The 15,033-nt window shown below is 31.6% G+C and overlaps 1 protein-coding gene and 2 long non-coding RNA genes across 5 annotated transcripts; 2 read left to right on the top strand and 1 right to left on the bottom strand.

The window, feature by feature from the left end:
• Window positions 1-631: 631 nt before the first annotated feature.
• LOC105118389 (squamosa promoter-binding-like protein 7) lies at window positions 632-8,440 on the bottom strand. 3 transcript variants are annotated; one of them, XM_011016330.1, is made up of 11 exons: window positions 8,298-8,440; window positions 7,755-8,230; window positions 7,486-7,667; window positions 6,870-7,096; window positions 6,668-6,742; window positions 6,455-6,562; window positions 5,386-5,500; window positions 5,055-5,190; window positions 3,624-3,780; window positions 2,232-2,780; window positions 632-1,370 (listed from the first exon to the last, which is right to left on the bottom strand). In XM_011016330.1, exons 1-11 carry the CDS (start codon window positions 8,355-8,357, stop codon window positions 1,044-1,046), a joined length of 2,412 nt encoding a protein of 803 aa, XP_011014632.1. In that variant the 5' UTR covers window positions 8,358-8,440; the 3' UTR covers window positions 632-1,043. The 3 variants fall into 3 exon arrangements, with proteins under 3 accessions (XP_011014632.1, XP_011014633.1, XP_011014634.1); XM_011016331.1 differs by having other exon boundaries at window positions 632-1,343; window positions 7,755-8,204; window positions 8,272-8,438; XM_011016332.1 differs by having other exon boundaries at window positions 632-1,343; window positions 8,298-8,438.
• Window positions 2,787-3,460, top strand: LOC105118387 (uncharacterized). The gene is made up of 2 exons (XR_840936.1): window positions 2,787-2,956; window positions 3,213-3,460. It is a non-coding gene; the product is annotated as an uncharacterized LOC105118387 (long non-coding RNA).
• On the top strand, window positions 3,768-4,990 carry LOC105118388 (uncharacterized). Its single transcript, XR_840937.1, has 2 exons — window positions 3,768-4,437; window positions 4,492-4,990. It is a non-coding gene; the product is annotated as an uncharacterized LOC105118388 (long non-coding RNA).
• Window positions 8,441-15,033: the final 6,593 nt, after the last annotated feature.

The following is a 15,033-nucleotide window of genomic DNA, read 5'->3' as shown; positions in this document are numbered from 1 at the left end:
CAAATATATAATTGAAATAAAATGCAGCAACGCAACCCAACAGGGTCTCGATACTATGAACATATGTAATCGTGGCTCCTGGGATAGTTGATTAGACACTTTAGACCAGCTTAGATTTTAGATTATAGTTAATTACGTGTGTTATTATTAAAACTGTTGATCAAAATAATTGCAGTAGATCTCAAGAAAAAATACAGTCCGAGAATATCACACGTGGCGCCCGCTATGCGTTTTACCTACTTAATAAGAATCTTTATGGTGATAGGAGTTTAAATGGAGATATTTTATTAGTAATTATTTGTATTTATTAAAAAAAAACATAAAATTCCTTTGTATTTGTCTCAATTAAAAATATTTTGATTAATTAGAGTTACATTCATAGCATTAGGATTACGTGCATGGTTTAAATCCATAATATTATTTTTTTATATTTTCAAGTAACAATATGTTTTTATACTTATTTTGTATAAGAATTTTTATTTCGTATATCTTTTTTAAAATAAATAAACTATGTTCAAAAAAATAATAAATATAAAACACTTCGGTTTTCGAAAAACAGAACCCAAAACACAAAAAACAGACACCTAAGGAGCTATATTTCAGAGCCATTCTAATGGTGATCACACCTTCACTTCGGTAGCTAGGGAAGAAAAAAGGAGATCTCCCTAGTAATTTATTCCATCATTATCATCGCCTAAAAAGATAATACACGAACTTGGGGTGAACTTGGGAGTGAAAGCTGTTGTCAGTACAAGAAGGAAACAAAAGATGCAAGAACATTAGACATTGCCTCCAAAGAATTCTCATCCAACTGGAAAAAAGCAGCAGATATCTCCACCTCTTGGGAAGGCCGCGGTTCTATCTTGATACTCCTACAAGGGCAAGATCAAGGCAGTATGGAGAAATAGCAGCTTGGACAATCAAAGTCAGGAATTGAACCCCATCCTTGAGCTTCAGGGGGGTCAATTTAATCTAACAGTGTAAAGGGGATGTACAGAGCCAGTGATCAAGAGATGGCATTTTAGTCTGGATTTATTTGACATCTAAAACCTGTCTGTCAAGCACCTGCGTATAGATACTGCGAGTTTGCTAACCTTATGAGGGTGCAGAACAAGGGCGCATAGTCCAAAACAAACAGCAATAAGAGCAATTACATAAAATGAAGGACGATACTTCAAGACTCTGTCAGAGAAAACGAGATCACATGACTTCTTTGGCCTTTCATTGACAGGGTTCATCCTCATGACGATATCTTTAGTCAAAAGTGGAGACTCATCGCTTCTAACAGTAGAATTGGAGATTCGAATTACTCCCAATACACCATCTGGTCTTTGTTCCAAGTTCTGCAAATAAAGAAAATTCATATGATCCTTCAAGGAACATAAAAGGCATCAATAAAGCACTGTTCAGTCAAACAAGGTGAGACAAAGATCTCCCTATTCAAAAGTTTCCAAAATATGGCAGGTAGATATAGCACCGCATTGAACAGTAATATACAGCTGCATGATGCTGCTAGTGCCCAAAATATGGCAGGTAGATATAGCACCGCATTGAACAGTAATATACAGCTGCATGATGCTGCTAATTCAGCTAGAAGAAAGTAAAACGATGACAAATTTAGAAAAAATATAAAAAGAAAAATAAGAAAACCTCAAAACTTCATGGGTTGCAGATGCATCTGCTAATGGAAAAAACATCTCCTTGATATTTTTCTCAAACCAGTTGAAAATTTAAAATTTTTGGTACGTAAGCAGATCAAAACCATGCTTTAAGCAGCTCTGGATAATTTTTGTCGATGCATCCATAAGAACACTTATCAAATATGTAGGCTGAAAATCTGGAGCATACAAGACAAGACACCATTGTCAAACTATTCAAAACAAGTTGATTTCCAATATAAAAACGAGATTCTAAGTTGCAAAGGAAAAATCACTGCAATGAACTTTTAAGAGAATGAATCATAGTGATATGATGCATTTTCCAGAAATTGGAAGAGTCAACACTCAGAAATTAACCAAAGTTTCTTTTGCCGCTTGCTCTATGTGCATACAATTTTACCAGTTTGTTTCTTAAATTCAATATATCAAGTTACCAACCAAAAACCCAACAAAAGTAAACAATAAAGGTTAATGGAATAGTAATTCATGTAAAAATCCATAAGCTTTCAATCCTTAATGACAAAACCAAACACATTGCTCAAAACTTGAAGTGATCAACATTGACATTCTTACCTCTGTGGAGAGAGCAACTGATTCCTTGTTGTTTCCACAGCAGCTTCCTGAAATGCAATTATTCTCCTTTCCAGAAAATTCCAAGTGATGCTTCAAAACTTCACTTCTCTGGAGTTTTTCATGAAGAATATTGCTTGCATAATCCATGTAACTCTGCAATAGCCTCGTGCTAGTGTCACTAGTGCCATTAATCATACCATTGGCCTCCTTTTTGTCCATCATGATCTTCAGGTTTTTTAAAATTTTATCCAAAATGATGATTGATTCATGGTGTAACAAGAAATTCAACAAAGAATTGATTCTTTGAATCTGGAAAGAAGTCATAATTTGTTGAGAATTTTCTGCATAAGGCTCCTTTAGCAACCAAGCAATGTCCATAAAGAACTCTGAAAATGCTGTTTGTCTCATTGTAGAAACCTCACACTCTGAGCCAATAATCAATGAATGAGATGCATCAAATCTCTGCTGAATTATTTTCATTTCAGAACAAATTTCTGTGTCCCCAATAAGTATAGGGATATAGTTTGACAAGCCACTCTCATTCTCAACCTGCAAAACACATTTATAGTTAAAAACCATTCTCCAAAATACTCATATTGACCTCTATAACTAGAAATATACTATTAAAACAAAATCAGCTAGACCTAGTTTCAGGCTCAGGAAGTCAATAATACTAAGCACCAATGATGCTACCAATAGCAAGTGATTGCACAAGATAACATGATGCAGCAACCTAGTCCCAATACCAGAACAACCCTCATCACCAACTTCGTTCAAAACAAGAACCATATAAAATAGCTGTAGAAAGGTTCCATAAACATAGAATGATTTTGGTGGTGAATTTAAGAATTGATGGGTACAAGTAGTTAAACCAGCATCCCGCATATCCGTTTTTGGAATCCAGTATTTTTTTAACAATTACTCATAAAGAATAAATTCGAATTTATTGCCCTTACCAAACTGGATAAAATGCCACATCAGACCTCAACAAAGGGCCATTAGAAATTATATATTTACCAAGAACATAAAACACTTCGGTTTTAAAAATTTAAAGGAAGTCTGAAATTTGGAACTGCTAAGGAACCGCATGACAACCATATTATCAGTTCACACCTCGGCCTCCAGGTGGTATTTTGGCATCTCAGAACAAAATGATTTCGATTCCAGAAAAGAAAATCAAAGGGCATAAACCACAAAAGAAACTATTGCAAAAAACAACACAGGAAAAAGATTCAATCCCCTTCATTTTGAATACGACAGAAAATAAAAAATCATTATATAAAGAGAAACGGAAAATGGAAAGTCCTGCAAAACTTCACAAACATAGCTAGATGCTTCATTGTTAAAAGAAGCAATACACAGCGAAACACCCAAATAAAGCATGGTGCACACCTCAATAAATGCAGGACCTAAAAGATTAGGTTCGTTACAATGTGTAAGTATTTTGAACAACTGATGGTGAAGACCTGGACCCCCTTTGGTATGAGCTTGTGGTAAAGCAACACAATAATCATGCGCAAGATACTTCCCAGCAAAAGATACCAGAAACCTGCCATCAAAATCATTTTTGTAGGAGCAGAAAATATAGAACCGGGCAGAAAAAAAAATTCACAACATATATTAGCATGCAAAAGAAAAGGAATGAAAGATGCAGTTCTTTAGATTCATAGCAAGTTTAAGTTAAAAGAGACAACACCGAAGAGTTTAAAAACAGATATCCTTCACCTTCTGATTTGAACTGCATTAGATTCAGGCACACTTGACACTGGCATATTAAGATATTGAAGGGTGATGATACACCAAAAACAGAAATATCTAATATAAATTATTTGGTTGACAAATGGTTTATTTTCCCACCATGTTAGTAGGTTGATATCATCTTACAGACATTTAGTTATTCTACTTAATACTAGTAGAGATGCCCAAGGGAACTCCAGTATCAACTTGTATGTTTTTGGCTTGGAGCTGAGCAGCAAGGCTATTACTATCACGCAGAGAAATACAAATACCGAAGCCTCATATATGATAATGAATTTCCAGCATAGTGAAACAAGAAATTCAAAAACTAATAGAAGACATTCATCCATTAACTGCAAAGAAAACGAAATGCAGTTGTCGGGAACTATTAAGTGAATTTATAGTGCATCCAGTAAAAAGAGCTCCACCACATCAGTAAATAGTTTGAAGCCAGAGAAATCGTTGCAACATTTTTATTTTTTTTTCAGTTCTGATAGCATCATCGCCAGGAAAATCATTCCACATTTTTTTATTTTTTTTTCAGTTCTGATAGCATCATCTGCATGCACCAGAGATGCAGCAAAATCAGCATTTATTGGGCCAAGGTTGTTCACATCAGGAAGCTGATTCCATCCTTAAGACAACAAATCAATTACTATTTATAAGGAAAATAGATCATAACCAGAAGATTCTCTACCATGCTAATGGAGATCTGACTTGTTATCCACAAATTGAGGAGGTTGGGGTTGATATGATCAAGCATGAGGAACTATGAGAGCTCATAAACAATGAATCCAGCCTCAATGCAACTTTTCCAACAAACTAAAAATGAGACTGATAGGCAGCAATCACATATAAGTATGAAACACACTAAGGGGTCAATTCAAAATGAAATGAATTATTATAACACATTGCATATAATCCCTTGAAGAGCCCCATTTGGTTAAAATCTTTCTATGTATTGACAATAAAAGATGAAGAAAAAAAAAACTTCTTCTGGCAAATAGTACTTAGTAACTTCTTCTGGCAAATGGTACTTAGTAAATGCCAAAAAAATATAGATTAATTGCATAAAAAAGTCCTTACTGAAATTTGGGCTGCAACAAATTACTTCCACAAACAACAAACTCTATGGGCTTTCCAACCTCAAAACATGTAGGGTGAACATAGTGAAGCCTTGGGGCGTGTCCTTCCACATTGACTTTCATCATGGAATTTCCATCTAGGCCAATAGAATGTTCAGTAATTAAACAAATGGAATGAACAAATGATTGAAAAGGAATAAAGAACAGGGCTATTTAAGAGCGGACTTTCAGTTAATTATGGTTGTTTGTTTGAATTAGTTTTGTTCTTGCATCCTTTAGGAACAATACACTCATGTAATGTACAAACATTAAGAATGAAACAATTATCATACCTTTTGCAACATTGAAGATCATGTTATTTACATAAACACGCATACGGCCCTTTTTAGACAACATTTTTCCACTACCAAGAAGGTCGTTCAAATAAGACACAGGATCTTCAACTAACTGCTTCATACAGGTAAATGTATAAGTTCAAATATTGAGTACAATCTAATAAAATTAGAAAACTGCTAGTGAAAAAGATATAAAAAAAAAAAGAGATTAAGAGAGCAATATTTATGAGAGTCAAGAAATTTAAAAATAAACTATTTACTTGATGGTACTAATGTTTTCTGCAATTAAGCCTCAATAACAACCATTTTGTTAAAGCAGATGAGAAAATATTAGTTATTACATGCAAGACCAATTAAATTCTTAAAAGTAGAATAGCATGAATAGTAACACATTACACTGTGAATGGTAAAATCAAGCTTCCCATAAGCTATGGGCAAGGATGAATTCAAAAATCAAAGTTGTGTGGAGCGCAAGTTATCCTTGACGAAAATTGAAGACCATGCTTGGGAAAAGAAAACTTCAGATTTGAGAGGAACAAGAAAGCAGAAAACAGAAGAGAGGTAAATGCATTTGTGAATGATCAACAGTGAGAAATTTTGTGATTGCTTGTGCTCATTGGGAACGTGCATAAATTAGAAGCTGTAGACACCCGCCTTCTCGGAGATTTCAACATATATGGGTATGAAAATAAATGAGTGCTCTCAGACTCTCAGCCTTGAGAATATATATGAGTATCACCATATATATCTGCTTAGACATTTGTGCATGCACGGAAATCCAAATAACTAATTGAGAACCCTGTAGTTTTGTTGATTCACTAATTAAAGATGCTTCAAATGAAACCTAAAATTAAGTGGAGCAATCAAACATTACTACGTGTAGATCTACATATAACACAGAGCAAATGAAACCTAAAATTAAGTGGAGCAATCAAACATTACTACGTGTAGATCTACATATAACACAGAGAATGCATATGCATTGTTGTAGATAGCATTTCTTCAAAAACTCTAGATTCATCTAAACCTTCAAAGAGATTTTTGTAGAAAACATATAGCATATTACCTTCACCCACATAAATGTTGGCATCGCTATAAATGCAGTCAGGATTGTACATCCTGGCCGAATATATCCTTCCAACTCAACTGGCATATTGGCCAACCATTGGAATATCTGTAAAGACAGTTACCACCTGTCAACTGATTCCTGATACCCTTGACTGCATATAAATTATTTCTCATTCAAATACTAAACTGTAATAGTAATTCTTTAAAATACTTGGTGTCGAAGCCTTCGAGGGAATTCTGCTGGATTCCAGTCATAAAGCTTGAATGAGATCCGACCTGTCGGACACTACAAGAAAAATTCCAAATCAGTAACTCCACAAATTTTAAAAATGAAATAATAATCATAGAGAGAAAAAGAAATGAACAACATAAAGCATGCAAAACATAGAATCCACACAATAATAGAGACCAACCATGGATGCATAATCACTCTTATTGTCACAATGCGAAGGAGAAAACGAAAATTTGGAATCATCTTTCCCCCCATCCATTAGCATGTCCCCAAAAGCCGTGAAAGATACTCCACTATCACTAGTAACATTTTGAGAATTAGGATCGGAGTTCATGGTGGAAACATGTCCATCTTCAGACTCAACCAACCCTTCTTTCTCCGCCATCTGACCACTGGAGCACAACCCATCTGCACCGCATAGAATAAATACATTAGGCTTCTTGGTTCGCTCAGAAATTGGAAATGGAACACAAATCTCTTTCCAATTCCTTGACCAGAAATCTTTTGCTGGGATACTGTAGTATAAAAGTAGGAAATTACTCCCTTCCTATGGCGCATTTAATATTATGATCCTCCTACTGGCGCATTTAATTTCAAATAGAATTGGAATAAGAAACCTATCAAAATAGGTATCGGGATCCTATTTCCATGTCCAGGACCAGGATCCGAAGCAAACTAAAGTCAGCCATCAATTAGCAAATGATCAACGAATAAAATTCAAACAAGAAGACCTTTACAAGCGAATAACAAACAGACACACACGGGCAGAGATCATAAACTATATAGAAGAGAAAAACCTTTCTCAACTTCAGCATCACAAGTAGTAGTATCTTCAGTTAGCAAACACCCTTGAACTTCCTTATCACCTGCACTCGCCTTACTAGAATCAGCTGGCTTCCTTCTCCTTCTATTATTATGCCTCTCTAATTTCCTTCTACAGCTCCTTTTCCCTTCATCAAAATCCGATAACACATGAAACCTGCCAGATTAAAATGTGCATCAAATATCGTACGATAAGACGTCGATTTTTTAATAAAGCACAGAATTTTTTGCAAAAAATACTAACTTGCCACACTGTTGACAGTATCTTTTAGTTTGCTCGTCAAGTACAACAGCAGTAGCAGTAGCACACCGTAGACAAACCTTGTGTCTTCTATGATACCCTTTGAGTTCACTAATATCCGTTTCACAACCGGGTACTTGACACCTAGCAATACTCGACCCAGCACGTGCAACTCTAACCCGTTTCTTTCCAGGCAAAGTAGCCTCTTCCTCTCGTAATAATTCATCCACCTCCGGACACGCACACGGTACTATACCCGCTAGAAAATTGGAGCAAGTCAACCTCGGGTCTCGCTTCCTTACCCGATCAGGAACAGGAAGCTGAACCTGTTGAGACTCGATTTCTGGTGTTGGATTGTCAATAGTTTGGGGGAGGTCACCAAGAGAATCGAAAGAGAGAGGGATTTGATCGTCTACGGAGAAGTCCAGGAGATCGCTCCAGTCCCAATCGGTGGTGATCGGAGGGTGGTGGATTTCCATGTCGCGAGAAGTCCAGGAGATCGTTCCAGTCCCAATCGGTGGTGATCGGAGGGTGGTGGATTTCCATGTCGCCGCCGTGTTGTGATGCAGAAGGAGGAGGGGCAGGGGAGGAGGAGGAGGTTTCCATGATTAGAAGAGGAGATAAAGATTTAACGATTAAAAAAAAAAGATTTTTGGAATTGGGAACTTTTGACGTAGAAGAGACGAAAATGAAGGGGGTCCGGTTGGTGGGTTTTTGGGATAGGGTAGTTGGCGGCTCGAAGTCGTTGATTAATATTTTTTAAACGCGATAGGGACAGAAACAAAAAATGGCTTGTCTTTGGATTCACGGGTTGATTGGTAAATTAGATTAATTATATTTATTAAAATAGTTTTTTTCCATTTTCTTTTTTGTTGTTGTTGATATGATTAAGGGGGAAAAGTTACTTCTACGAGTGTTTTAAAATTTAAAATATATTAAATTATTTGTTTATTTTTAATATAAATATATGAAAATTATCAACAAAAAATTAATTAAATATTTTTTTAAGTAAATATATTTTAAAAAACATCCAAAAAAATATTTGACTAGTATAGTGTTTCTTAAAAAATTAATTAAAATATATTAAAATAATTTTTTTCACTTATTTTTTGACATTTGTATATTAAAATCATCCAAAACTTCTAAAAATATCAATTTCATATTTTTTTTAATTAAAAAACATGTTATAAAGCTAAAAAAAAAACCTTCAATAAATTAATGTATTTTTTAATTTAGCTTAAACTTGATCCAAGTTAAATTTGAATTGATAATTTTCTAAATTAATCTTTTAATTGAATTAAGTTCAAGAGTCTCGCAACCGGGTTTGTCAGAAATTTCTAGAAAGAAAGAAAATGAAGTCATTGTGTTTTAGGACAAAGGGGCTTATGATGGGGTTGGGCATGATTTTTTGAAATTTTTCTATATATTATAAATTATTTTTATGTATTATTGTTAAAAATATTTTTTTAAAATTAAAAAATATTTTATTTTAATATATTTTTAAATAAAAAATATTTTAAAAAACAATTATTATTATAAATACTACCCTAAATATATCTTGATTACGAGCATAATGTATTTTAAGATTTTTATTATTATTATGTTATATTGGATAAAAAATAGCATTATGTATAAGATTAAATTGTGTTGTAAAAAAAAGAATAACTAAAATTAATTCATATCAAAACAATAAATAAATATTAATAAGAGACATTATTTTTCCATTTTGATAATGATTTTCACATCTAAAAGCTAAAAAAATGTGCATATACTCCTATGGTAGTGTGCTCCGAAGAAGGGCGTGCCAACTTGGAAATGTTTTTATTTAAAATTATTTTTTTATTATTTTAATTAATTAATATTAAAAATATTTTTTAAAAAGCTATTTTAATATATTATTAAAAAATAACTTTAAAAAAGTACCACTTCAGATTCATTGAATTATGGTTTTGGTGGGACATGGCGTGTGGTCGTGGTGGGTAATGGCGTGTGGTGGAGGCGGGTGGTGAAGCGTCTTTGTCGAGAAGAAAAGGATGGCTGTGTGGGTGTGTGTGGGGAAGTGTGGATATGGTTTTTTTTATTTAAAAATTTATTTATTTATTTTTAATAAATTATTTTTAAAATCAAGATAATTTAAAAATATTAATTTAAAATAAATAAATAAAAATTTAAATATTTTAGAATATATAAACAAACCGTGTTTATGTAAAGTATTAATGGCAAGTACAGTGCTTATGTAAAGTATTTTTAAAGTAATGATGGCACGTCACTACGGATAAAAGTGAACGTTTTTCATCTCAAGTGAGTTTACATTTGTTACTGTGTGATTTTTTAAAATAGTTTTTTAAAATATATCAATATTATTTGAAAATATTAAAAAAAATATTAATTTAATTTTCTTCAACATTAATATAGTTTTAAATGTAAAAATAAACGGCGTGTTAATAGTCAAATAAAATTTACCTATTGAGAGAATTGAGAAGAAAATCTATAAATTCAATTTGGTTTCAGAAATTAAAACCGAATTGAAAACCAAATTAAATTTTTATAAATTAAAAAATCAAAGTAATTAAAAAAGTCTGGTTCGTTACTCAAAACCTGTTAAAACAACCTAATTAAAAAACCCATGAACTATTTCGATGTTTTAAATAAAAAAAACAAATCAAATTGAGGTGTTCGGTTTGAATTGGTTGGTTAGTTATATTTTTTGGTTAGATGTTTTTCTACGAACCGAACCGAATCAATCGATGCTTACTTTTATGTACAGGGACCGGCGAGATACTATACTTGAGGTGGATACCGGAAAATAAAAGGCAGAGAGAGACACAGTATTCTGATCCAGCAGCGCAGATGACAGTGCCAGTCTATTTCACGGTGTCTGAGACCATAAAAGCAGCTGGAAAGCATCGATTTCCGACAGAAATCAGAGGCGGACAGCAATTTCTGATGTATCCTCGAAGAAAATATCGGTGTAGAATAGACTGCTGTGGTCATCTTGCGTCCAAGCCTCACCGTGTTCTTTTTAGTGGGTGAGATCGTTTTGTTGGCAGGGAAGGGAGTTGTTGAGGATTCAGATCCAAGTTTTATTTTATTTTTTATTTATGTGGGGTGTTCGGGTCAGCTTACGCGCATCACGACTAATTCTCACGGCCCACTGAACATCCTGCAAACCCAGTAAGCAGGTAAGGCACCACGAGGGTTACAGGCGTGCATGGTGAGGTTCAAACCCAGGTGCGGAGGAAGGAGACAATCGTGCGGGGTGTCCAAGTTTTATTTTTATTCTATATGGTTGTGTGTATTTTTATTTATTTTTATTTGAGTATCTGTGCATCGGTTAAATTTCAAATTTAAAAATTATTCAATTTCCAGTCATATCTTTTTTTACATCACTACAAGTAAAATTAAAACAAAAAAAATAATTTATTAATGAAATAACCTCAAGTATTCTTCTAAATAAACCTATTATCTGTATTTTTTAAAAATAATTAAAAAATAATTAAAAAATATTATTTTTTTCCTGGATGCAATAAACAAAATGTTGATGAAACCCTGACAACAATCAGGAATGAATTTAATTTTAATGAATAAAAAATGACACGAATATACCATAAATTAAAAAAAAATAACCGCAAAACCATGCTTGGAAAACCAAATGACAACTAAAACGAGGATGTTTCATTAAAAAAAGTATGTAAGAGATTAAATCGTGCTGTAAAAAAATGGAATAACTAAAATTAATTTATATCAAATCCATAAGTATATTAATCTTAAAAAATAACATAAACATTATTTTATTTTATTTTTCATTTTGTGGCGACTGAATTTGCATTCCAACATCTATCACTCGAGTAACAAAATGAAGATGAAGATGGGGGGCTTTGACAACTATTTTTACATCTAAAATTGAGGTTTTGGTGGGAGATGGCGTGCGGTGGAGTAGGAGGGTGATGGACCAATCATTTTTATACACGATTCCTTGTTTAAGAAGTGCATTGTAAAAAGCGCCCGGGCATGCTATTAATGAGCCTGACAGAGTATCAATTCTTTTTTTTTTTTTAGTAACAACTCTAAATAATGTGGGTTTGGCTTGCATTTACGTCTTAAGTTTTTGGATTTAGTAACGTGTTAAGTTTATATACACGCATCTCTAGTAATAAGATGTCGCATTTAATATTAGTTAAATGTTGAGATAAGTATACATGTATCTAATAAAATGTTATATTCAATGTTTTTAGACTTGATTATGTAACAAGTATGCATCTAGATGTAATAAAATATAAAAGTTTGGATGATTTTTGTACTTTTAAAAAAATTTAAATTTTTTTTATTTTTTTATTTTAAATTAATATTTTTTAGTGTTTTTTATATCATTTTAATACACTAGCATCACAAAATAATTTTTTAAAAAAATATTATTTTGATATATTTTCGAGTGAAAACACTTTGAAAAGTAACCGCAACCACAATCATATTTCAAACACGCTTACAATATTTATATTAAAAATCATCAATATTAATATATATATATATATATATATATATCACTTTTAGTTATTTTATAACCTCAACTTAAAATACATTCTTAACAAAACACATTAAATTTCTTTTTGTTTAACCTTAATTTTCACCATAGTTTTAACCAAATATATATAAATATCAAATTAGCCTTAAACAAAAATACTTTTCATAAAATAATTTTTTTCAAATCACAACCACAAAAACTACCACACTACCAAACACCCTTAATGTGTGTTTAGTATTGTGGTTTGAAAAAAATTAGATTGTAAAAAATACTTTTAGTTAATATTGGTTTGGTATTTTATAAGTGTTTGGTATTGTGATAATTTTTGTAGTTGTGATTTGGAAAAAGTTATTTTATGAAAAATACTTTTAGTTAAGATTGGTTTGGGATTTATATATATTTGGTTAAAACTGTCATTGAATTTAAGGTTGAACAAAAAGTAGTTTAATGTGTTTAGTTAAAAAATAACTTTTCAAATTAAGGTTATAATATATATATATATATATATATATATATATTGATGGTTTTTAATCTAAATATTATAGATTTAACTATTGTTATTATATCAGGAAATAAATAATACTTTATATAAAATATTTTTTATTATTGAATTAAACAATCTATAATTTCATCATGTATGAAATACATCCGATAAGGACTACAATTTTCTTGATTTCTTAAGTGCGCAGCAACATCAGGTAAAATATAATTAGAAACAAAATTTTGATTGTGATCAAATTCTGCAAATGCTACGTCAACAATAAAATATAATTAAAAATAAAAATAAAATTTAGATAAAATATAATAAGGAACAAAATTAAAATTGTTGTTAAATTCTACAAATGTTACGTCATCAATAAAACACAAATAAAAAATCTAATTTCATTTTTTTACTGGGTCAAATCCAATTCAATATATTTAACTTTGGACTTGGACCCGGTTTGACTAGAATTATGCACCCCTGTTCACGTGAACAACGGTGCATGTCTCCACCATTCACTTTTAAATGCACAGTGGAGCTCTCCACATTGAAAGCAACATAATGCTGCTTTTAGAGAGCCTATGTTTTTAACGGAGGGATTTTTATCTATTACCAAGCATCTGTTTTTCGTGGTTGGCTTCAAACACATAAACAATTATGGAAACAAAAACTCATTTAATTATTATTATTACATTATGAAATAAATAATACTTTATATAAATTCATCCGATAAAGAATATATTTTCTATGTTTTTTTAGTGAACAACAAAATTAGGTAAAATATCATTAGGAACAAAATTAGGATTACGATTAAATTTTATAAATGTCACGCCATCATATGATCTTCTTCTAATTTATACAGTGTTATTGATTAATGTTAAACACTAATTTTTAAAATAAAATACAATTAAAAAATAAAAAAATAGTTTTTTTACTAGATTGGACTCATTCCAATATATTTAGGTTCAGGTTGTACCCGATCCAGCCATGAACAATGGATTTAGCCGAAATGTGTAAAGTGAATTTTTTAATTCACTTTGCACATTTCGGTTGTAGAGTGAATTATTCACTTTACATACAGAGACGGTATGGAACGCTGGCAATGAAGCAACAAATTTTTACTTTTGTTAAACTTGAGGCATACCTGCAATTACGGTGGGTTCCACTAAAACAAAAATCTATTTTTTAACTTAACCAAACATCAAAATATGTAGCAAGGAATCAACCTTATATGTAGCCGTAGTGTTAAACGGGCATTTAATATCCTTAAATTTAGCTACATATTAAGTCACATTGCATATAGGTTTGGTAAGATATCATGTAAACTCTAGTTAAAAAAATAATCAGTAATGTTACCAGGGAACAATAATAAGTTTGTAAAGAAAATAAATGGTAAAAATATAAAATGAATATATCTTAGATAAGAAAATAGTCCCAAAATTTCAATCTACATTTCAGATTAAGTTGAAATTTTGTGTGGAGTCTTCTAAAATATTATTTTAATTTAGATTAAAGTTTCTAGAGTTTTGGAGTTTGATAAGATTATTTTCTTCAAGTTAAGTACAACAAGCAAATAAAAGAATACAAATGAGTGTTTAAAAATTATTTCAAGAGTCAAATTGAAAACTTACCCAGAACAACCTTCTTTATAAGTTATCGGAGGTGTAAAAACAAAAAGGTGTGTAGTTGGTCAAGAGAAGAAAAGAGAGTTCTTGTTATTTTTCATGGAAATTGCTTGGAAAAAAAGTGTGTTATAATAAAAGTGTTGTGTAATTAAATAGAGTGTTTGATATATTAAGGAATCTGCAAGGAGTTTAAAAGTTAAAGTGTGCTTTTAGAGAAGAAAAATTAAGCTTAGAGTGAAGTGTGAAGGAAAATTTGATTCAATTTTATTTTGGTTTTTGATTCTTCATTTTTTAAAGGTAAGAAAACTCTCCATGATGATCCGTTGTGTTACTTTTTATGTTTGTTCTTCGATTGAGTAGAAGTAATATTATGTAAAGGTGGATTCTTAATATTGTGGTGGTTTGAATGCATGCATTTAGATGGATTATATATTTGTTGAAGGAATAGATGATTTGACTTGTCATTAATTAGGTTAATTTATAAAATAAATAAAATTATTTTCTCTTGGGAATGGGGATTTCAGCCAATAATGAATTTTTAAAATGATTGGGTTGTTAAATTAACGACAATCAAATTATTTTTAGTTATGTTAATTTATTAATTGGTAATTGAAGAATATGTAATTATTATTGAGAGAAAGAGAGAGAACAGAA

This window comes from Populus euphratica, unplaced genomic scaffold, assembly GCF_000495115.2.
Source record: "Populus euphratica unplaced genomic scaffold, PopEup_1.0 scaffold1884.1, whole genome shotgun sequence".
NCBI classification, from domain to species: Eukaryota; Viridiplantae; Streptophyta; class Magnoliopsida; order Malpighiales; family Salicaceae; genus Populus; species Populus euphratica.
This window is presented reverse-complemented; position numbering and strand designations above follow the sequence as displayed.

Bases quoted from the DNA above. Each gene is read 5' to 3' on its own strand.
- LOC105118389 (XM_011016330.1), bottom strand. From the start codon at position 8,357: ATGGAAACCTCCTCCTCCTCCCCTGCCCCTCCTCCTTCTGCATCACAA. The intron at 8,231-8,297 runs ATGGAAATCCAC...ACTTCTCGCGAC, and splicing joins CATCACAACACGGCGGCGAC to ATGGAAATCCACCACCCTCC. The intron at 5,191-5,385 runs GTATGATAATTG...CTATTGGCCTAG, and splicing joins GATCTTCAATGTTGCAAAAG to ATGGAAATTCCATGATGAAA.